The sequence below is a fragment of the Poecilia mexicana genome, unplaced genomic scaffold (genome assembly GCF_051168715.1).
Source record: "Poecilia mexicana isolate PSO_F unplaced genomic scaffold, ASM5116871v1 scaffold_1, whole genome shotgun sequence".
NCBI lineage: Eukaryota > Metazoa > Chordata > Actinopteri > Cyprinodontiformes > Poeciliidae > Poecilia > Poecilia mexicana.
In genome coordinates, this window is record NW_028263370.1 from 3,558,858 (window position 1) to 3,581,523 (window position 22,666).

The window sequence follows — 22,666 nt, forward strand, 5'->3', positions numbered from 1 at the left end:
ATTAAACATGTCAGATTTTATGATTATGTCTCACTCCTTATGAATACATGCAATTCAGTTACTTTAAATATTGGAGTATTGCACACAAAAAAAATACAATAAAAATGATTTTGGGCACGTAAATGTTGTATTATGAGTAGTCATGGAAGAGACTGCATGCTGACTAGACTAAGACTAAAGGAAACTGTTGAAGAAGCTGAGTTGTCCAGAAAGTGGTCTACAACAAAAATGTTAATGGAAAGTTGTGTGGAGAGAAAAAGTGTGGGAGGAAAAAGACGCACAATCAACAGGGATAAGCTGAGAGGATTTTGCCCGATCAAGAGTTTGAGCAGATCCATAACTGATTCAAGATACACCACAGATGTATCCATGACATGAACAACGACTGCTGTTTTCCTAATGCACTCCTGAAAACAGAGACGATGCAAGACGCATCTTGAAAATGAACTGAACTGTTGCTCCGTGATCCAGTCATCTATTTAATAAGTACATTTTCTCATTTAATTTGTAATTTGTGCCTGAGTTTGAACTAGGCTTACGTTTCTGTCTTACCAAAAATCCTTACTTGCTGGTTTTACGTTGAATTTTTAAGAAAAACTACATTTTGGTTTTTCATCATCTGTGAGAATCAAAATTAACAAAAATAAACAAATGCAATATATTACTCTGCTTATAATCAATCTATGCAACGCATATTCACTTTTTGAATTAAATTACCGACTTATTTTAAACAAATCTCATCTTATTTTATGAAGATGCACATGTACTTAAAATTAAAACAAACAACAACATAATGGCAGCATAACCAAAAAGATTTAAATGATTGACACATGCATCCTCTCAGAAGATTTTAAAAAAGTGTGGAGGAATATAGAAGTTCCTCTTGTAGATGTTCCCGCAGAGCCAGGCCAGTGCAAAAGCAAACTTAGCAGCTGCATTTGGTCCCGAAACCAACAGGGGGCACCAGAGAGCACTGGGTAAGTCAAACAGGTCAGGTTTACAAACTTTACTTCTTGGTGCGAGTGATTCTTCATCAGCAGTATTTGTGCAAAACAAAACAAACTCTTGTAATTATTTTTTTTACTTTGGTTCAACTCTGCTTGCATGTTTCTATTTTCTAAAAAAAAAATTAAAAAAATTAAAAATCAGCCAAATTACACTGAAATTCATATCACAAATTTTCCACTTCCTCTTAAAGAAGGATGTGAATTGACAGAAAGGAAAGCTGATGAGTTTCATGTTGAATTTCCAGATAAAAGCAAATTAATTTGCTCTTACTTCTTAGATCTATTTTACATATACTGTATGTCTCATATTTACATAATCCAGCAGACAATCAGACGTTAGCTCTGTAAACACATCACACAACAATTGCCATCAGTCCTCATTTATCCCAACAAAAACCAAAGCAGCCTATTAGGCCTGAAGTGCACCATCACTATCCATTTCCATTTCAGAGGAATTAATGACTCTGTGTATAAGCCCAGGAAGCACTCAGCCATTATTAGGAGCCTATTTCCTGACAATGACACAGAAATAGCCTGTTTTTATATACTGATGAACAACTTAGACACAAGTTAGAGCTTTGAGGAGTAAATCTCTGGCAGGTTGCTGAAGGTGGAGGTATAGCCTGATGCATCAGCTGGGTGTTTCTTTTAAAAGATCAACTCTAAACAGTCTGGATATAGTTTCAGTCCAGACATGATTGTAACAACCTGAGGAATATGACACTAAAGTTTCAGCATATTCTTAATTATGCCTTTACACTATAATTAAGAAGAATATGCATTAATGCTCCATTTCAGAGTGTCAGTGCTGGATTAAATTTATGATAAGTAGATAGAGCTGATAGAGTATTGGTTGCATTATTCATTTGAAAGTGTTTTTGTCTCCATCACAGGTTGAAGATTTTTAAAAAATACTAATATGCCCTGACTCATAAGAAAATAATAATAATAATAATAATAATAATAATAATAATAATAATAATAATAATGTTCACTTTTTTTACCGCTTTGATTCTAATTGTTCAAAGGACAATGATTCATTTTTATACCTCCTATTTACAGTTTGTCACATTACAACCACAAATGCCACTGCATTTCACTGGGATTCAATGGGGTAGATCACCACAAAGTACTACATGACTCTGATGAGGTAAAAAGAAAAATATATGTAAAATGTTTTACAAATAAAAAAACTTAAAAAGTGCACACATGTCCCCCAACGCTTATAAAGGGCATATTTACTACTCTTGCCTACTGGATACTCAGTCAGATTCAACTGATAACATCTGTCAACATCAAGTCTTGCCACAGATTCTCAATTGTATTTAGGTCTGGGCTTTGACTAGGCCGTTTATCAAATAACTATGCTTAGATCTAGTCCATTCCATTATGCTCTGGCTGCACGTTCAGTCGACCTGCTAAGATGTGAACTTACCAGCCTGCAGTCTAAAGTATCTTAAAGGCTTGTCTGTTTAAATCCATCCATCTTCCCATCATCTCTGACATTCTGTCCTTTCACTGCTAAAGACATATAATAAAGTAATAAAATCGAACAAATAATAAAATATTACTACATTAAAACCAGCAGTGCTTGTACAGACTCACCCTGCTCAGCAAACAGATGCAGCTTAAAAAGTAAGTAAATATAAGTGCTTCACTCAGCACAGGTTTGCTGCGTGCTTTGTTTACTAAGTTTACACAAAGGCTGTCTTTTAAAGGAAGTCTGGTTCTGAAGGCTTAAAATTCATCCACAGTGATAAATTTAAGAGTTTTCAGACCAATTTAGAAAGAGGAAATGATTTCCACAAGGCTATTGAGCTAAAAAAAAAAAAAAAAAAAAAAAGCCACTTTGGAGAATATGGCTAAGATGTTAAATCCTAAAATCTGATCCTTGCACAGAGGTATGAAAGGAAAACGATGGCAGTCAGTTTTTGAAGACCAAAAGTTTTATATAGCTAATTTTTAAAAAATAGAAAGAAAAAAAGGTGAAATAGCCAAGTTTAATTTCACATTCATGAGCGTAAGTAGGTGTTGGAAAACCACTGTTATAACAAACCTGTGGTGAACTAATTACTAATTGGTTGATTTCTGAAGGTGCTTAGTCACATTAGATTTTATCTAGGGGTATCAGAGCAGAAGGGGCTGAATATAAATACAAGCCGCAACTTTAGGACTTTGTGTTGGTCTGGAACACAAAGTCTCAATAAAATACATCGACACCAGCGGTTGGAACATAAAACAGCCCATCAGGTGTGAAAACTTTTGCAAAGACATTTGAATAAAACATTCAAGAAAAAGAAGGAAAAAAATACATATCGGCACAGACATGCAATTACATTCTGAAGATGGAGGGAAGAAAAGGTCTGTGCAAGTTGTCAGCATAGGGAAGCTCTGAATGCAGATTCACCGACTGTGTGGTAACCGTCGGAGGTTCCTGTTCCTGTGACCGTTTCACCAGACAGCTGCACGAAGCTGATACTGTATCAGCTCCAAGATCAATGTAATGCACAGGTCTCCATTTGACACACACGCACACACACACACACACACACACCCCCACACACACACACACACACACACACACACACACACACACACACACACACACACACGCTGCTGACAGCCCAGGGGATAACAAACACCTCTGTAAGTGTACATGTACATTTCATGTTGGAGAAAATTTTGTGTTTGCAAAAACAAAACAAAAAAAAAAACAAGAAAAAGAAGCTTTCCTTCTGTTCACACTGACTGCAAAAACACAAAATCTTACCAAGTAGTTTTAGTCTAGTACATATACAGGTACATTTGAAAAAATAAGGCAAATCTAACTTACAAGAAACTTTTCAGCAAGATATAGGAGCTTGTTTTAAGTCTATAATTCCTTTAATATTACTTTCAAAAAGTGCTAGTTCTGCTAGCAAATTATTTCTCTCATAAAACATTTTTCTTAATTTGAAACAAGCTCTTGTGTCTTGGTAACAAGTTCCTTGCGAGTTAGTTTTATTTCAAGTGTACTAAGTTATTTTCAGTGGAAACCAGGCTAAAAATACTCGATAAGATTATTTGTTTCTGCAGTTCACTCTTCATTGTTCCTGCTTCTCCTTGCTAGCAATCATGCTACTGCAAAGGTCACTGATTGCATTGATTGAATGGAAATGACAGACAGCATCTGGCCTACCTGTGGATAGAAATCTCACGCCAAGCTCCATCTCACACACACACACACACACACGCACGCACGCACGCACGCACGCACACACACGTACAGCTCAGGATTATCAGCATCCGAACTGCCGCCTCAGACCCTCACGGTGTCAGGATGAGTGACACAGAGAGCATCTGCCTCGCCTTTTGAAGGAAGAATGACGCCTTAAACCGGGAAAAGGTGGCAGAAGTCTAATAATGAGAGGCAAATAGAAGTCTCTCCTCGAAAGGCTAATCTTAACGGACAGTGGCAGGGGTGAGTGTTGAATAAGAGGGGGGATTATGAAGACGCTTCAGCAGCAGAGAGAGAGGGAGAGAGAGAAGGGGGGGAGAGAAAAAAAACTATTGCACGCACAAATAAACAGCCAGATTGCACCAAGAGCACGTGGGGCGCAGTTTAAAGAGACACTGGTGTGTGTGTGTGTGTGTGTGTGTGTGTGTGTGTGTGTGTGTGTGTGTGTGTGTGTGTGTGAGTTTAAGAGGGGAAAAATAACTAATCCTACAACAGCTATAAATTGTCCAATTATAATGAGGACATGGTTCTTCACAAACCATCGCTCCTCTTCATCATTCGCCATTATGTACCTGTATTGCCTGAATACATCCGTGAGCCTATCTCAAACCAGCACAAAGTGGCGGCTGCTAATCCAAAAACGTAGCAGCCCGGAGCACAGGAACGGGTCCAAATATTAAAAAAAAAAAAAAGAAAAAAAGAAAGAAAAGAAAATGCCTTAAAGAGCAGCACTCTGCTCTAGCTGCTCTCCTATTAAACCCCAAAATATTGCTGCTCTTTGTCCTCGACTATCAAACTCGTAGAAAACTCTCTAATATTTAGGTTTTAAGCTCACAGCCAGACGCATGAGAGGAACGTTTCTGCATTCCTAAGTTGCTTTCATGTTCTTGTGAAATCTGTTTTATTCTTCTAAATCTACTTAGGAAAGAAATAACCTTGGAAAGTTTTTACCAAAAAAAAGCAAAGCTTAAAAGTTACTAACTTACAAGAAACTTTTCAGCAAACTACAGGAAGTTGTTTTAAATCAGTCGATTAAAAAAATACTACTTCTACACTGATTATTTTATTTCTAAAACTGTTTCCCAGTTTTATTATTGGCTTAAAGCAATAATAACATTGTTTATTATTATTTTAATAAAAGACAATGTTACTTGTATTAATGTTGCTTGCATCTTGCTAACAAGTTACTTGTGCATTAGTTTGGTATTATTTCAAATGTACTGAAATGTTTACACTGGAAGTTAGACTAAAAACACTCGGTAAGATTGTGGAAGACACCCTGAAGAAGAAATTTGTTCTTCATGGTTTTCTCCTGAAGTTTTCATGTGATTGTGGAAAGGTTACAGGTGACCCTCCGAACCGTTACAAACCCCATTCTTGAAAAAAAAGCTTTTGCTTTAAAACAATAACAACGTATTGAGCCAACAAGTTTGGTGTCGTTTTGGTAAGCTTGAAAAAAAAAATCCTCCGGTATTTGTTGTATCCATGTAGAAAGCCCTGAGCGGCCATTCGGCCCTGCTGATAGAGGCCTTCTAAAACCGGACTGTGTTTCCTCTTAAAACAGCCAATCACAGCTCACCTCGGGGCTATTGAAGAGGACAAAAAATAAAAACACGTTTACGCTTTTTTTTCTTTCTTTCTTTTTTTTTTTTTTTTTTTAAGCATCTCGGTGCTAATTTTAGCAGGAGAGGATTTGATTGGAAAGAATTCAGGAGGCGCTGACCCACAGGAGGAGGCAAAAATAAAAACACCGCAGAGATTCAGATGGCGCGTGAGGGGGAAACATGTCGTCGTAGCAACGGAGTTGAAGCTGTTTACTGATAATTATGGAGGTGAAGCTATATTTAATCCAAGGTTAGGGTCAAGTTAAAGTTACTCCCAACTGGCAGTGGCATGAAGGTGATTTGATCCTCCTAACTGTTTATATCCCAGGCAAGTTGATTAAAGAGCGCCATCTGGAGGACAGATTGGAAACCTATTAACTGATTAACAGATGTGAAAGAAAAGCTGAATTCACATCTGAATTGGCGTGAATTTATTAAGTGTTTGATGCATTTGAATTGTTTCTTCCTCAGAGTGAAATGAACAGCAATGATTTTAAAAAATAAATTGGGGGCATGGTGTTTAATTTATGGTGGATTGTTTTTAATCTACACATAGTTCTATAAAGTTATACCCAAGATTTTTAACATTTTTCATAGCTGAAAAGTACATTTTACCAACTTGCTTCTTCTGACTGGATGCAATCTTGCTAATGGAAACAACTTACCTTTACAGGCAAACCGCTAACCCGCTGCAATCAGTGAATAAATCGTTATCTGTCTCAACAATGAGTTTTAACAAATATGCAAAAAATACTTTTTTTTTTCCAAATAAACATTTATCCATTGTGGTGGCGCAGGGGTTAAGCACAACACACATATGGAGGCCTTAGTTCTCAATGCAGTTGTTGCAGGTTCAATTCCCGGCCTTGGTGACCTTTGCTGCATGTCTTCCCACTTTCCTGTCAATTAACTATCAAATAAAGGCCACTAGAGCCAAAACAAAGTTTATCCATCATCAGCAGTCATCATAACTAGCCTCAGCATTCATCACAGGATTGTGGTGAACCAGCTGTAGAATATCAGAGAGCAAGTGAGAGGCTGTGAGCAGCTCATACACAAGGTGATTGACAGCACAAAGTCCTGGCTCTGATTGTTTGTTTCTGACCATCACACTATATCGTGTACTGTCACGATATAGTGATAGTTTTGACAAATATGTTAAATAAAAAAATATTTATAAAAGTTACTTTCTTCAGTTTTAACATGCAGGTTGAGGCTTGGAGAAGATCATCCATGCAGTCTGCTTCATCCGTCCCATAACCAGTTTGGGATTGTTCTTCAAGCGGACAAGGAAACAAGGAAACTGAATGTCAAACACAGCAGTGGCAGCATCATGCCGAGGGCTCTGTTTTACTAGTCTGGCTTTACAAAGCAGACAATGTTTTGTGACAAATATATGCGTGTTGCAGAGTAAAAGCACTTTTATAGTTACTGGAAATAATAAAAACTTTTAAAGGCTCAGACTCCAAAGAAATTGTTCTGAATAAAATGTAATGAATTTACTGTGGAGAAAACAAATACTACTACTATTTAGAGAGAAATTCATAAATCTACATAATAAACTGCGCTTTTTAATTTACCTTATTTAAGCTTTATTGTAGCACTTATAGGTAATTACATCACATTTGCTAAAAAGAAAAACATAAAAAATTGTCTTTGGGCTTTCCGAGAAATGATAGGATGACAAAATTATTTGTTACATAACAGAAAAAACAGATTTGTTTGGTTTTTTTTTTACAGGGGACAAAATCCCTGACAGATATCATTGGATGATCAAAATGTGTTCAGTCTTTGTTAACTATATGCCAAAAGTAAATATCTGAAGAAAATGTGGAACATGATGGAGGTTTAAGGCTGTAAAGACAGCTGAGTAGCACCTTTGATTCTTCTGGCTTCTCTAACTGGACTTGTGCTCGTATATAATCACAGTAGGAGGCGCCGGCTGTGGAGAATACACCTGTCTGAAATGTGTGTGTTCCTGGCTCTCGTATGAATAAATAACACCAGAAATTGATTTGTTAGTGATTCCAAAGCAGTCCTGAGTCCACTGTTTAATCCTACGGCTGGACGGGGGGCTGGAGACCCTTTGAGAGTCTGCATGTTTAGACGTGAACCGGCAGCGTGTCTGTCTTTCGGCGAGCCTCTCTCTCTGCTCTCAGTTCTTCTTTTTGACCCCAGACGTGCGGTTGTTGAAGAGGTTAAGGCCCGACCGGCCGTTCCCGCCGGCGTCTCCACCGACCGCGACCCCAGGTTGCTGCAGCACTTTGTCCAGGGTGGTTTTCTTAATGGCTGCCGGAGAGATGCGCTCTTGGTCCGCAAGGAACTGCAGCTCCCTGCAAGGAGAAGTAAAAACAAACACACCCAATCAGGAGTTGTTCAGTAGAATTTAACTGTGTCAAAAAGATAGCTCACTTTCAAATATTTCACAAATGAAAAAAGAACAAAGAGAATTGTGAGAGGCTTTTGTATTCAGCCCACTTCACTCTTAAACCAACTATTGCCTTCAGTAGTCAGTTAATTAGTAAACAGCAGGGCTGAAACAATTAATTGGATTAATTAAGATTAACCAATTATTGAAATAATCGTCAGCTGCTTTAGTAATTGACTATGAACTGGAGTATGCAGACTGTAAAACATGCCATTTGCTGAAAGAACAAAACACTCCGAACAGTAATTGAGCCAAAACTGTTCAAACAATAAATACATAAATGTTTCATATATGATGAGGGAAAAATGATGACTCAAGTGGCATAATTTTTAACTTCATCTGGTTCAAACTCTGTAAAAAGAAAATCTCCCATTAAGCACATTTTGTTATGAAGTTATCAATATGTTAAAAAAAAACATATTAGTGTTTAGTCAAGCAGCAAGCTTTTCACATGCTGATGTTGGCAGACGCATCCTTAGCTAGAAATGAGCAAGTATTTAATAAAATAATTCTACTTTGTTGCATACGAGGCAAGAAAATGTTTATTTAAAAAGAAAACTGAATTATTAGTTCAATTGCATCTTTTAATGCATTTTTAATATTGTATCAAAAAGGCTGAAGTGGTTAAATGAAAAATCTGAGTTCAATTTAATCTGGAGAGCAAATTAGGCAAAAACTTTGGTCTCCAAGTGCAAAGCTGGAAGAAACGACACAAAAGATCAACTGCAACGAAACGTGATTCTACAAAATTAAAGTCTGTGACACAAAGTAGTATGAAAAGGTTCATTTGTGTATGAATACTTTAGCAAGACGCTCTAAATTTGGATAAAAAAAATAAAATAATATCATGTTTGTGCATCTCAAAAATTGATGTGAAATATGGATTTTGTGATGCGACAGCCTCACCTGGTCCTGATGCATGAAGCCTCCACCGCGTTGATCAGGAGGCTTCTGAAGCCGCCGCTCTCCAAGAAGTGCAGGGCGTGGATGGTGGCGCCCCCTGGTGAGCAGACGTTGTCCTTCAGCTGGCCGGGGTGCTGCTCAGAGTCCAGCAGCATCTTGGCTGCTCCCTGAGGAACATCAGGACCAACACAGCTGTAACAATTCAAGCTCCAACCAAAACAGCTGAAATCATTCTGACATTTCACAACGGCGGAAAATAAGTCAAATGCAACAAAAAAAAAAAAAAAAAACAAGAAATGTATCCTTTTATTTTAGGTCAGAATCTACTATACCTCTTAGTTTCTCTGCAGTATCATTAATACTGAAAAGAAACGTCCCTCTGTCAGTCATTTTAAATGCTGCAAAACATTAATGATCTTTTTTTTTTTGCCTTCTAACATGAGTCAAAACACCTGATGCACAAACATCAGAGAACTCACCAAGAGAGCCTGAGCTCCGAGTCTGACGGCGAGCCTTCTGGGCAGACCCATCTTCACTCCTCCATCTGCAAGAGCATCCAGGGCTGTGAAGGCCTGGTTAAAAAAACAACAACAAAAAAACAAAAAAAAAGAGAAGGACTAGTTCAAGCTGCATCACAAATATCTGGGATTCATCTGTACAGTTGCTTTATTCATTATGCTGCCCTCTAAAAATTATTGTTTGACAGGAAAAAGTCAAGCTTTTAGCTTCCAGTGGTATTTAAAACTGCACATAGAAAACTGAAAATGAAGTTCATCAATTTATACTTAAAGCCTAGATGTAGAATTTAGACTAGAATTTAGAATTTTGGGGGTTTTAGCTTCACGTGGTTCAAATTCTGCTGAAAAACAGAGCCTCACTCACGTAGGCGGGTCCACTGCCACTCAGTCCAGTCACGGCGTCAATCAGGTCCTCCTCCACCTCTGTGCAGAACCCAACACTGGCCATCAGCTGCTCCAGCAGCTTCCCGTCCTCCACCTTGAGCAAAGCCGCACATGCGTAACGTCAACGTTCGGCTCTACTTTTCAGATTATATTCATCGTGTTTTCCAAACAGGAACAGTTTCTCTCTGCTGGAGCAGCGCACCGATCCTGCCACTGACCTCTGCGTGTGTTCCCGTGGCGTACACGGTGGCGCCCTCTCGCACCACGACAGGAGTGTTGGTCATACACCTCATGACTCTGGGAGTCGAACGGTGCTGCAGCAGCTTCTGCATCAAGCAGAGAAGAGAGAGAGAGAAAAAAACACATCAGGTGTGTGAAAGAGAGTCACAACAGAGCTTTAACCGGATCTCCGAGAGGAAGGATGTAGAAAAGGATCCTGGTAGTTGGGGGAAACGTTCCAACATCCTGCATGTTTAAGAGCTTTACTTTCTCTATGGAGCTGATGGTAACGCCCGCAGCACAGGAGACGATGAGATGGCGGTCTTCGATGTCCGGTCCGATCTCGTCCAGGACGAAGGGGATGATGTGGGGCTTCACGGCCAGAAACAGAACGTCGCTCCTGTTGACCGTTTCTTTGTTGCTCGTGGTCAGATTCACCCCCATTTTCTAAAGGAAAAACCGTTAAACATGGGCCTTAAAATAAAAATTTGCAAGAAAGAAAGGCGCACTCTTTGTTTCACACATTTCAAAACACCACACAGCCAAGCCTCACCCTCAGCCCCGTCACCGTGGGCAGGTCTGTGTCTGGGGAGCTGGCTGTGATCCTGTGGGCTGCGATCACACCTGATGATGAAGGAAAGGATGAAGAGAAGATAAACAAACATTCAAATAAGTAGGGCTGCACAGGAAACTACTAAAGGCAATATCAGTTGATCTGAGATTACCTTATGATTCTGTTTAGCCATTAAACAGGATTCAGAAACTTTTCAAGGTAAGTTTTCAAACGTTTCCACGCTTTGGAGATAAAAATAATACAAATGAACTAAATAAAAAAAAGTATAACTTCGCTATTTTATAATATGATTTATTTATGTTCTTATCTTGATAGTATTCTACATTGTTCAGAAAGAAATATAACTAAAATAACACTGTATGCACCTGACTGGTTCTTGAAAGCTACAAAAAAAAAAAAAAACTCTAAAGAATGTCCTCCCTGCGTTTTCTGAAATTTAGCAAATAGAAATAATTTTGGTAATTCTAACTAACTTAAAACAACAAAAGTTGAGTCTGATTTAAAAGAAGATGGGGAGAAAGAAAACGTGTCTGTGTCTTTTTGTTGTCTTTAAATATCTGGCTTCAACTGCAAATAATGTTTCCGAAATGTAGGCTTTTAATCAAATGTTAGATTGCACTTTATTACAAAACTACACAGTTTGAATATTAAGAACTTCAAAAGGTCTTTATTCACTGAAAACACCTCATTGAAATTCAAACATTCTCACGGATTACAAGCACCTGCTTGGAACCTTAATAAAACTAAAGCTATCATGATATCTTTAGTTTACTGCGATATCAACGTGGGCAGTATTGCAATCAGATGCCATTATTTCCAGTGCCAGACAATAACACTGTGCTTTCCAGTAAGCTGGTATTTTACGCTGCAAGAAAGAAAGATGTCCTGGTTGATGAATCCTAACTTTAAAAAAATAGTTGAAAAACAGATAAATATTTGCAGAAATCTTTACCTGCAGCAGTGAAACCTTTCACAAGTGCATGAGCCAGCTGGCCTGCTCCAATGAATCCAACGCTCATCCTGGCAGATGATGTGGCTTTCACGACCTGTCCGGAAAAGCAGACAGATGCTGCAGATCAACATCTGCCTCCCTTTTTTAAAAACACACAGCGGCTTCTATACAGGTTTTCAAGTCAAGCTTGATTTAAAAAAGTAAAAATAAAGCTGATGGGGATCAAACATGAGGGGAAAATTCTTCAGATAGTCCATAAACACACATCAACATCGTTTAGAAGTAAATTATTTTACCTGAAAAGAAACATTACTGTTTTAGCAGTTAGGTTCATAACAACAAAAGCATGCTTTATTTCATTGTCAGTTCAGAAATACCTTCTAATGAGTCAAAATAAAAGATAAATCATTGTAAACTGTGCTACGGTTCAGTTATACCCTTAACTCCGTGTAATACCGTGGAGCTAGAACAGCTAGTTTCTTCCTTTTATGATGCTAGCACTCCCGAATGCACCAGGTAGCCTCTTGCTAGCCCGGGTTTCTGGAGATTAAACTACTAATCATTAAAAACCAACAGATGTCTTACTGTCGACGCTTCAGCTGAATAGACAGTTGTCGACGTGACCTTTATTTCCCGGGACACAAAAAAATATCCACTTCTTGTGTCAACGTGGCTTCCCCCTTTTTTTTTTACTCAACCCCCATGTGTGCGGCGTACGCAAAAGAAAAGGGATTAGACCAATCATGAACAGACGTTCCGAGGTTTCGACCAATAAAAACGGGGAGTGTAAGATGTGGGCGGGACTTAATGTTCGCTACACCCAGTTGCATCATTCCTCTGAGTTTTTGCGCTAAAGAGGATAATGTCAAGTACAGTGATGTAAAAGTAGGTCATGTTGTGTAGAAAGTGCTGTTTGACTGCAAACCTATCTATCTATCTATCTATCTATCTATCTATCTATCTATCTATCTATCTATCTATCTATCTATCTATCTATCTATCTATCTATCTATCTATCTATCTATCTATCTATCTATCTATCTATCTATCTATCTATCTATGCAAACATAATAGACTAATACCAACTAATGTACCACTTTGTTGACCAGTCAATCAAACTTTTTTATAGACCATTTCTATACAGAACGTGTCTTAAGCAGTAAGACAGCACAACACAGACTCTTCATCTGTTTCCATTCAATTCACAAGTCATCTCAATGCACCTTACAGAAAAAGCCATTTCATTGAGTCACTAACTTCCAGCATTCACTACTGAGCATGTAGCGACACTAGTGAGGAGGAAAAACTCCCGTTTGACAGGAAAAAACCTCCAGCAGGACCTGGTATGAGCGACCATCTGTCACAACCAGCTGAGGGTTTGAGAAGACAGAGCGGAGACACACAAATAAAAACAGAAGAGCTGATGTAGGAGGACTCTCTAAGCTAAACCAAAGAGCAACTTTTGAGTCCCCATTTCCTCAAGAAAACAGCAACAGAACAAACATCTGTCTAAAACAAAACTCATGAGCTGCAATGTACATGTTATAGAAATTGCATCAAATGCTAGAGAAGCTGTGAATTTTGTAATAGTGTTTTTTTTTGTTTTGTTTTAGGTCTGCGTGTTAGCATGACTCCCTCATGTGAATTTGTGACTTCTGTCTGTATTGACCGCTCACAGCTGCTCCATGCAAACTTTTGTAAAACCTGAACCGTGAATCTGACCGTTTTTAATTTACATCCCAGCAGAGCATCCTCTTCCTCCCTGTGTAGACATTAAAGGGATCAACGCTCCTCTCCAACTACTTCCTTTAATGTCTCTCATGCCTCACAAGGCTAAATTTACTCTATACATTAGGAAGTTGGTATGTCTGCCTCCCTAAGGTGCCACATTTATTTCCTCACAGGAATGCAGACGTGGGGTGGTGGGCTGTATGTTCATGTCTATATTTAAAGCTGAATGCAGCTGATGGCCCGGGACCTTCAGCTGTTCAGATCCTCGTCAAGTCAGTCGAACGGGAGCAGAATTTTCTTGTTCTAAAACAAAAATACAAGTAAAGTCTAAATCAGCGATCTTGTTCACTCTGGATTTGGTTGAGTCTTTGTGCCACCTTCTGTCTGTCGGTTCACCTCTACTCATTTAACTCAGTTTAAAAGTTGATTTATTTCATAAATCAATATTCCTGGGCTCGAATCCCAACAGCGGCTGTTCGTTTGGAGTGTGCAGGTTTTTAATTTGCATTTCTGGAGTTTTCCCCCCTCAGTCCAAAGACAAGCATGCTCGTTTATTTAAGGATTTTTTTTTTTTACGGATGGATGGATCCATCATAAAAAAAACATAAATTAAGTCCTCAGGCCTCTTGGCTCGGTGTTGAATGAGACCTTCTGCCTGTACAGATGTTCAAATGTTTTTAATTCAGTTTCCCACAGTAAGTTTTCCTCCTCCTGCAGTTATAGAGCCTATCTCAGCCTTTGTTGTACAATTTTCTGTCCTAATTATTTAAACAGAAATATTGCCAATATACTTTTGAGGCAAATAATTTCTGAAAAGTATAGGCAACAGAAACGTTTTTGTGGTTTACACAAATTAATGTAACCAAATAAAAACCAGTCAGGTGTCGCATATTTATAGAAAAAAAAAGAATCATCTATATGCTTTATTTTCTGATTAACTGAAGGTGCAAAAGAACTTAAATTATGTCTCTATAAAGCTGCAGTATGTAGCTTTTATTAAAAAGAATATATTTTTACATATTTGTTTAAACTGTCACTATCCTATTACACACACACATATATATTTTTTTTAATTAAAGCAACATACAGCAGCTTTAAACTTAGTTCACACCAGCTGAAGCTCTCTGCAGTTTCTTTTTGTGGCTCTCCCTCTCAGTCTGACTGACGTACAAAGTTTACCACTGCCTGCGTCTGTCCCTTTTAACGATGACTCAGACTCTGTGTGAGCGCCGAGGCGTGACATGACGTTGTTGTTGTTTGATGAAACCCTGAGAGATTCCTAAAAATGACCCGAGAGCTGGAATGTATTAAGCTGGCAGATCCAGGAGAAAAAGTCACGACAGATTGTTGCTAGCGGCAACTGAAGGCTCGAGTCGGTGTGTTCTGGTGCGTGTGCAACGAAAGCAAGCCAGCAGGCGGAGAGGATTGTAGTGTTCAACTGTGACAAGCAGAATCTAAAACAACATCCAGAAACTGCATGGTTGTTAAAGAATTAATTAGCAATTGATTGCAAGAAATAAGTATTTGATCGCCGTGGTCTAGTTGAAGGGAATTGTAATTTGTTTCAGAGAGAGAGAGCGAACTCCTATATGACTGAAAAGAAGAAATGGCAGTTATGGGGAAAAATGATTACATTTCTTTTTATACACTGCATTTAAATTTAAGCTCTCAAATGTATATAATCATTGTGTCACAGATACTGACTCCTCACAATTACTCAGCACAACCCCAGAAAATTACTCCACCTGATTGAAGTCAGCATCTCACCTTCCTCAAATTAAACAAGATTGGTGTCAAACACTTGTGCTGCTTTGTGCTGCAAATTTTTTTTATTTGTCCCGCTATCACTTTAAAGATATTTATAAACATTTCAGAGGTCATCAAAGGTCAACCAGCCAGTCCACATTTACACAATCTAAAGAAATATGGTGTCAATCAACTATGCTACGTTTGTGCTGTTATAATTGGTAAGATTAGAAATAAAGTGTCCAGAGGTCACCAGAGGTCACCAGAGATCAACCTCCACCCAACACACGAACAAAATCAAAGAAACTTCATATAAAATAACTGTTTTATGTTGACTGGGATCAAATTTTGCTTGATTTTAGAAATGTGGCAGGAGGGAGGCCGACATTTGATGACTTCTGGAAATATCTAGTAATATCTTTAAAATGAAGCCGTAAAACTGAAACATTTTGCTCCACAAAAGTAGCACAAAAACGTTTGACACTAATTCTGTTTCATTTGAAGAAGATGGGGCCCAACTTCACGCAGGCAATTATTCCTCAAATAACATGAAAATGAAACACATAAGGAGCTTAGTCTCATAGAACAGCTGAAAAGCTCAGAGGTATGAAATAAAAGTAGACATTGCTCATAGAATACTGCTTTTGCACATTCTCATCAAAACCCTCCGTAGCGAATGTGATCTTTCTGATCCTTCTTTTCCATTCATGCCTGCAACAGATCACACAGAAGTGTCGCCGTTTACTGTGGCGTGTTCAGCTTCTTCTCCACAGTAATCCTTACATGTGAAGTTGTCATGAATCCACTGAGAGAGACAGAGAGGAAGAGAAAGAGAGAGAGAAAGAGAGAGAGGATTCAGATGATGCCGGCAACAATCCACACATTTGGTCAAGCCAAAGCCCAGAGCTTCAGGGAGGAAACCGCATCAGCAGCCTGTGACATCAGAGATTAATCGCAGAGCAGCCGTCCCCCCCTGTCCCTCTGTGCGGAGATCCAGAGGGGACAGCCATGATGGACACCTGTCACAGCTCTTCCCCGTCTGCAGAGCGTCTCTGTTGCTTGAGACGGAGGCCATCAGGGAGGAAGACCACTATGCATGAAGCAGCTGCTAAAAACTGGGGGGTATCTGCTGTGACAGACACTGCGCTGACACCGACTGCGAAAGCTTCCGTCGCTTTGGTCTCTAATTGTTTGCAATTACACATTAGTCACCGATTTTCACTCTGTAACTCAAAAATATTGGCAGAATGAGTAAAGCAGCAAATCTCTAAATCGCACAGTGACGTCCTCGGGAGTCTTAGTCAGATTTGAACAAATGAAGTGGCCAGCTGGTGTCGGATTCACGGGCTGGACAGTTTTACAGGATGTTTGCTGCTCCACGTTCACTTTCTGAGGAATATAACTTATTGAACAGTTTTTTATATATATCCAAAAACACTGATCATACATTAGATCAGGGTTTTACCGGTCTTTATAAAAATAAATAACTGTCACATTGATTTAAAAAAAAAATCCAATATGATACACCAGGGATGTTTCAGAAAAGTTTTCATTTAGAGAATTTGTGTAATCCGTCCCAGTTTGACCAGTTTGATCCACGCCAACGAGGAATCCACAAATCAGATGCCATCTTCTGTGATGTCACCCTCCACTCGGGTACAGTCCTATTTTCTTAGGCTTACCTGCAACATAATTCTTTTTTTTGTTTTAATTATATAAAATATGGCTGCAAATACATGTCCACATTGTTTCTTTATCCTTAATCTAACATCTGCAAAGTTTATATCTTTATAATTTATGTCTGTGAGTCAAGTTTTCACAATCTTTGCCAATAAAGTTGATTCTGATTCTTCAGCTATTTTTTTGTTTGGCTTTTAATGTATTTATTCAAGCAATTTCTTTAAATGATATTTCTCTGCTATTTTGTACTTTTTTTTAAAGAACTGTCTCTGCTCATCAGCTGACAAACTCTGCGTGTCTCTAGTTTATCTTCAGAGATCGTTCGAACAGCCAGAGTACATGACAGATTTGACCTGGCAGCGCCGTGTTTGGAGTGTAAACACACACATGTTGCTCGGAAAACATCGACCTTGTTGTCAGTGTGATAATCACTGGTGTGTTTCCAAACGTGGTGGTTCAAACCGAAGGTGATCTGGAGAAAATGTCCTCGGCTTTCTTTCTAAAAAAACGGCGGTCCATTTTCTTTGTATGAACGAAAACATTCCCAGAGCAGCTTTGACATCAGGAGCTTCCTATAAATGCAGTGTCACTGCTTCAGAACGACTGCAGACGGCTGGCGTTTATTTTCGGCAGCCTGTGAATTGCTGGGTGTGGGGTTTGCAGATGGCAGGCATAGTACAGATGCCATTACCAGATGTACGATTTATGCTACACACTTTATGCGCCGTTTTCACCGACAATCAAACTGCAGGACAGTGTGTGTGTGTGTTAATCCACAGACAAAAAGTGTCGTACTTGGACAGTTTACTTCTGTATGTGCAGGTCTGAGAAAGCTTGGGTCAGGAATGGGTCAAGGGATCATTTAAAGAGGTAGGATGTCATTTCTGTGGGGCGCGTCGGAGAGGAGAAACTCCTCAGCAGTTCTTTGGATTGGAGTGTGTGTGTGTGTGCGTGTGTGTGTGTGTGTGTGTGCGTGTGTGTGTGTGTGTGTGTGTGTGTGTTTCAGGAGCAGTGGCCTCCAGGCATGTCAGGATTAGCCACTTTATTTCAAATATCTCAGATGGTTGAGATCATTACCAAACCGCGGTTTGTCTCGAGTCGTGTAAAAACTTTCTTTCCCAAATTTTCAGATGTTAATTCTTAGTTCAGTACTTCATCGTCTTATGAGGAAAATGTATTTCTTTAAGAAACCACTGAAAGGCTTGGGATCATTTCACCCTTTTTGCCATTAATTCCCACATGTTGCTATTTAGGGCATTTCTTCTTCTATTTATTTTACCCATAAACAAACCTTTTCATTCCCATAGTTTATGCTTAATTATTGTGTATCAGTTTATTTATCATGGTTGTATTTGATGTCCTACAAATACAAACAGCAATGGGTGTGAATACTTATGTACATGTGATTTTTATTCCCACACAAACCTTTTCACTTTAATATTATGTGGTATTAAAAAAAAGCATTTTAAAAAGGATGTTGCATAAAATACCATCCTTTCCAGATGAACTTTACATAAATAAAGTTCTAAAATGTCATGCATAATGTTATGTAAAGCTATTTTTTGGTGTTTTTATGTTGTATCTTTCCTGGTTTTGGCAAAGTAATAAGAAATTATTTTAAAAAAGTGACTCATAAAGATAATGAAAAGTTGAATTTATTTAGTAATGTAAATGTTTTACAGTTTTCTACAAGGCCGGGTCTACAAGGCTGTGGGCTGAAGTCAGTTTTGGTGCCCAATCCACTGCATCTACTAATGCAGATTACAATAGATTAATATGTAGTCACATACAATAATTGATGCATTTAGGTTTAAAATGGAGGGAACAACATGGAGCAGTGATCCATGTTGTTGCCCCCAGAAATATAATTACTTTATAAATTTCCAACACTTGAGTATCATGTATATTTATTAAAAAAAATCCCCACAATATGAGCCTATAAATTGTATATAAAGTAGAAACAAAATATGTATTCATAAAAAAAACAAACAAAAAAAAACAGTATCTGGGGCCCCCGAAACTCTTTGGGATCCGAGCTGCTGCCCTGGCCCAGGTTTTACAGATGATCCGGCTCTGCAGCTACTGGCACCAAACACAAGACATGTCCTGGCTTCCTGAAATGTTCGTGTGAAACTGGATTCATGTCTGTCAAAGTGTCATTGTTTCTAGGTGGGTTGTTCTGAGTGGTTCTACACCCGCGAGTTGGTGGGAACGCGCGACGAGACAAATCGGATCCTCTGTGAGTACAGCAGGTCTGTCAGATAAAGCCCAAAGTTCACGCAGGAGAACACGGCCACCACCACTTTGCTGTCCCACGGACACTTCCCCTGCGGACACGACGAGGGTCGCCATGGAGACCCATACTTTGAGTCGAAGCAGAAAACCGGCCACACCACCGAGGCGCTCAGGTAGAGCAAAACCTCCAGGAAGGTGCACACCACCACGAAGCGGTCGAAGGGCATGCACCTGACAGTTTTGGTGCGTTTACAGACGGTCATCATGACCACCAGGGCGGTGAGAGCAAAGCAGGAAGCGTAGACGACCACGCAGTAGATTGTGGCGGCGTAACGCGAGAACTGGCTCCCGTTGGCCAGCGCGCCAAAGATGACGCAGGCGACGAAGGCCTGCACCACTTTCAGAAGGCCGGGGACGGTAGCCATGTAGCCCACCACGATGTGGCCCGGTCTGGCCCGGCACAGGGCCACTTCGGCTCCGTAGGCCAGAGTTCCCAGGATGGAGCAGACGGTGACGGCGATGCGGAAGTCTCGGACTTCGCAGCCTTCGTACGGACACTCGGACCTGACGAAGAACAGCGGGTAAACCACGGAGGCCGTCACGTACCTGCAGAAAGGAGACAGGAAGACGGGTTCATCTGTCTGGGTTCTCAGGTCAAAGCACAGTCAGGTCCAGCAAATCAAGGCAAGGCTTAAAAACTGATTGAGAAATTGAGCGCTCGGTCGGTCAAAGGGAAATGAGGGGAACCCCGACATCTCCAACACTCTATGGACACTCTCCAACCAGAGACCAACCAGAGAGGATCTAACTACTTGCTTGTTTATTTTGATTATTGTATTTGAGAAAACACAACATTTACTGATTGTTTTCTAATTGGTATTATGAAATAATATTTATGACGTAAAGTACTTTGAACAGCCTTGTTGCTGGAATGTGCTATAGAAATGAACTTGAGTTGAATGATTAATTCGTGAGTGGACCCTCCAGTGTTTCCTGTCACCCACATGAGCGTGGCGCAGGCGGCCCAGGTGACCGTCAGGTTGTCCCAGGACACCCGGAGGCAGCTGTAGAGACGGGTGGCGTCCAGGAAGAAGATGGCCGCCGACACGGCGAAGCAGCAGCACCAGGCCGCCATGCAGAAGATGCCCTGCGAGCCGCTGTACCCGGCGCTGTGGGTCACCATCGCGATCACAGCACAGCCCATGGCTAACTGGCAGATCCGGGCGCCACCCAGGGTGGAGCAGAGAGCCCCCTTGTTGAGGTACGGACCCCCCTGGGAGTCCATGGCCGACAGGAAAACGACTTGGCGTCCAGAAGCAGCTCCACGTTTCTGGTTCAACACGGGTTTGTTGAGGATTTTCTTTCTTCAGGACATCTGTGAAGCAAAGGAACAGAGTGACATTTCCTCATTTTAAGACTTGTAGGGGTTTTCTTACATTTCTATCTTAATTGGTTATTTTTTCCCCTCATTTTCTATCCACTGTGCGACTCCTAGACTTTGCTTTAGTGAAACATGACACTCAACCAGATATGAAAATAACGATTTAGCTTCAACAAAATGGTTCCCAGTCCGTTTTTAGCTGGAAACTTGGCACGCAGTCGGTGATCGACTGAAGACTGATGGATATATCAGGTCTTTGCTGGAGTCTCTCCCATTTCCGAGTGACTTTCAGGAACATCTGCTGCACACGGTTTTTCAAACCTGCATCCTTTCTCGCATTATCAAAACTGAAGGCCATGCCAGGTTTGTTGCTGCTTTGTCAAACTTTCATCTGTGGTGCTTTTCTATCGATCCAGTGAAAGAAGTGGGAACAAATTGCCTAAAGATCCGATATAAAAATAACTTCTGTCTTGACTCAACCCTTGAGCTTGGAGCCATTTTATTTTTCAATGATTCAAATGTCAGGTTGTTTAACAAATTATTGTTTAAAAAAAATACTTTTCTTCTTGGGAGCAAAACACAATGGGTCTAAAATCTAAATTAATGTAGAAAAATCAGCCAAACCCCAGATTTGTAGATCACAACAAAACATTTCAAATTGAATTTGTAATTTTACGTAAATCCTGTAAAATTCAGCTGAAAACAAATTGTCAATAGATGGAATAAAACAGAAAAAGCTTCAATAAGAGCAATGCATAAATCTGCACAACCTGAAACTAATACTTTGGTGAAAGACGCTGGTTTAAATTTAGCATTCAGTCTACTTTGGTGAGAGTCTGTCAGGATCCTTGGAGTTAATGGTTGGAAACTTCTGCAGCTCCTCGGTTTCCTTTTTGCATTAGTTTCTGTTTTCATTCATTTTGAAGACTTTTTTCTGTCTATCCCAATTTTTTCCTCTGTCATGGTACGTTATGATGGGAATTTTAATGTATCTTCCTCCCAGACTGAGGCATTTGTACAATGGCATTTAGATGCTCTATAATTTCTCTGCATCCTGAAGCTTTAGCTAAAGAAAATTAGTAAAAAGTAAGATAAGGTAATTTTATTTATAGAGCAACAGTTTCAGCAGTAAAGCAGTTCAAAGTGCTTTACATGAATTAGAAGGAAATACAGCAAACCAAAGGAAAGAAGGGAAAACGAAAACAATAAAAGTATAACCCCATGTTTAAGGATGAGAAGTTGTGATTTGTAAACTAGTGACGGGTTTCTCTGGATTCCTGTTCTGATAATGTTTCTCTAGATAAACTAATAAGAGTTTCTCTGGATTCTAAGTTTGTTCTAGTTCCTGCTCTGGACTGAGTGAAAACCTTTGGATCTTTTTGCTCTAACTGTTGGTTTGATTCCTGTTCTGGGTTGAGTGAATTATATAAACTAAATGTTCCTGTTCTGGTTCACGAAGCAGAATAAGAAGTTAGGAAAATCCTGCTTGGACAGCTGGACTTCACGTCACCGGTACTGATCGATGTAAACGCGAACGCTTCAGCCATGAAAACAAAATGCTTGTGACCGGATCAAAACCCGACGCCTCAAAAGGTTGGGATATGTGTCGCGATAAGAGGAGGAAAGTGTTTCGAACGACTTCATTCTGGTCTCAGCTGTTTCAGCCACGCCGAGATTTATTTTTGTGTTGACGAATCACGGCATGCCGAGACAGACGCGAGGGGAAACGCATTTCAGAGATGTTGTGTCGAGAACTTAGCCTGGGCCGGCAGCAGGACACTCACCTCTCCGCTGACCGGTCCCCACCCCCCTCGATCACATGAGGCAAAACGCTCAGAGCTCCTCAGCATCGGCGCCGGGTCCAGGCCCGACGCTCAGCGTAGAAAAACTCCACAATCCGCTCCAGGTGAACCTTCCAGGACCAAAATCCACGCTCTCATCTTCTTACTTTCCCAGAGACGCACTGCGCCTCACACACTTTCTCCTCCCAGTGTGGTGAAGAGCGGGGGTCGCTGCTGGTCAGCGGGAGCAGAATGAAAGTTATTTGGGGCTGGGCTGTCCCCACGTGAAGAGGTCCACCAGGCTGG

The 22,666-nt window shown here is 40.0% G+C and overlaps 2 protein-coding genes across 2 annotated transcripts; both read right to left on the reverse strand.

Annotated features, from left to right (window-relative positions):
- Positions 1-7,396: 7,396 nt before the first annotated feature.
- pycr1b (pyrroline-5-carboxylate reductase 1b) lies at positions 7,397-12,513 on the reverse strand. The gene is made up of 9 exons (XM_014986594.2): positions 12,392-12,513; positions 11,807-11,900; positions 10,834-10,904; positions 10,548-10,727; positions 10,280-10,387; positions 10,042-10,155; positions 9,639-9,731; positions 9,163-9,326; positions 7,397-8,161 (listed from the first exon to the last, which is right to left on the reverse strand). The coding sequence occupies exons 2-9, from the start codon at positions 11,871-11,873 to the stop codon at positions 7,984-7,986; spliced, it is 975 nt and encodes a 324-aa protein (XP_014842080.1). The 5' UTR covers positions 11,874-11,900; positions 12,392-12,513; the 3' UTR covers positions 7,397-7,983.
- A 6,089-nt stretch (positions 12,514-18,602) lies between these two features.
- LOC106917546 (myeloid-associated differentiation marker-like protein 2) lies at positions 18,603-21,262 on the reverse strand. Its single transcript, XM_014986593.2, has 2 exons — positions 20,203-21,262; positions 18,603-19,804 (listed from the first exon to the last, which is right to left on the reverse strand). The coding sequence occupies exons 1-2, from the start codon at positions 20,481-20,483 to the stop codon at positions 19,153-19,155; spliced, it is 933 nt and encodes a 310-aa protein (XP_014842079.1). The 5' UTR covers positions 20,484-21,262; the 3' UTR covers positions 18,603-19,152.
- Positions 21,263-22,666: the final 1,404 nt, after the last annotated feature.

Coding starts and splice junctions, on each gene's coding strand:
- pycr1b (XM_014986594.2), bottom strand. CDS start 11,873: ATGAGCGTTGGATTCATTGGAGCAGGCCAGCTGGCTCATGCACTTGTG. Junction 10,728..10,833: donor CCACGGTGACGGGGCTGAGG/GTGAGGCTTGGC, acceptor TTTTTCCTTTAG/AAAATGGGGGTGAATCTGAC. Junction 8,162..9,162: donor GCTTCATGCATCAGGACCAG/GTGAGGCTGTCG, acceptor TTCTCCTTGCAG/GGAGCTGCAGTTCCTTGCGG.
- LOC106917546 (XM_014986593.2), bottom strand. CDS start 20,483: ATGGACTCCCAGGGGGGTCCGTACCTCAACAAGGGGGCTCTCTGCTCC. Junction 19,805..20,202: donor GCCGCCTGCGCCACGCTCAT/GTGGGTGACAGG, acceptor TCCTTTCTGCAG/GTACGTGACGGCCTCCGTGG.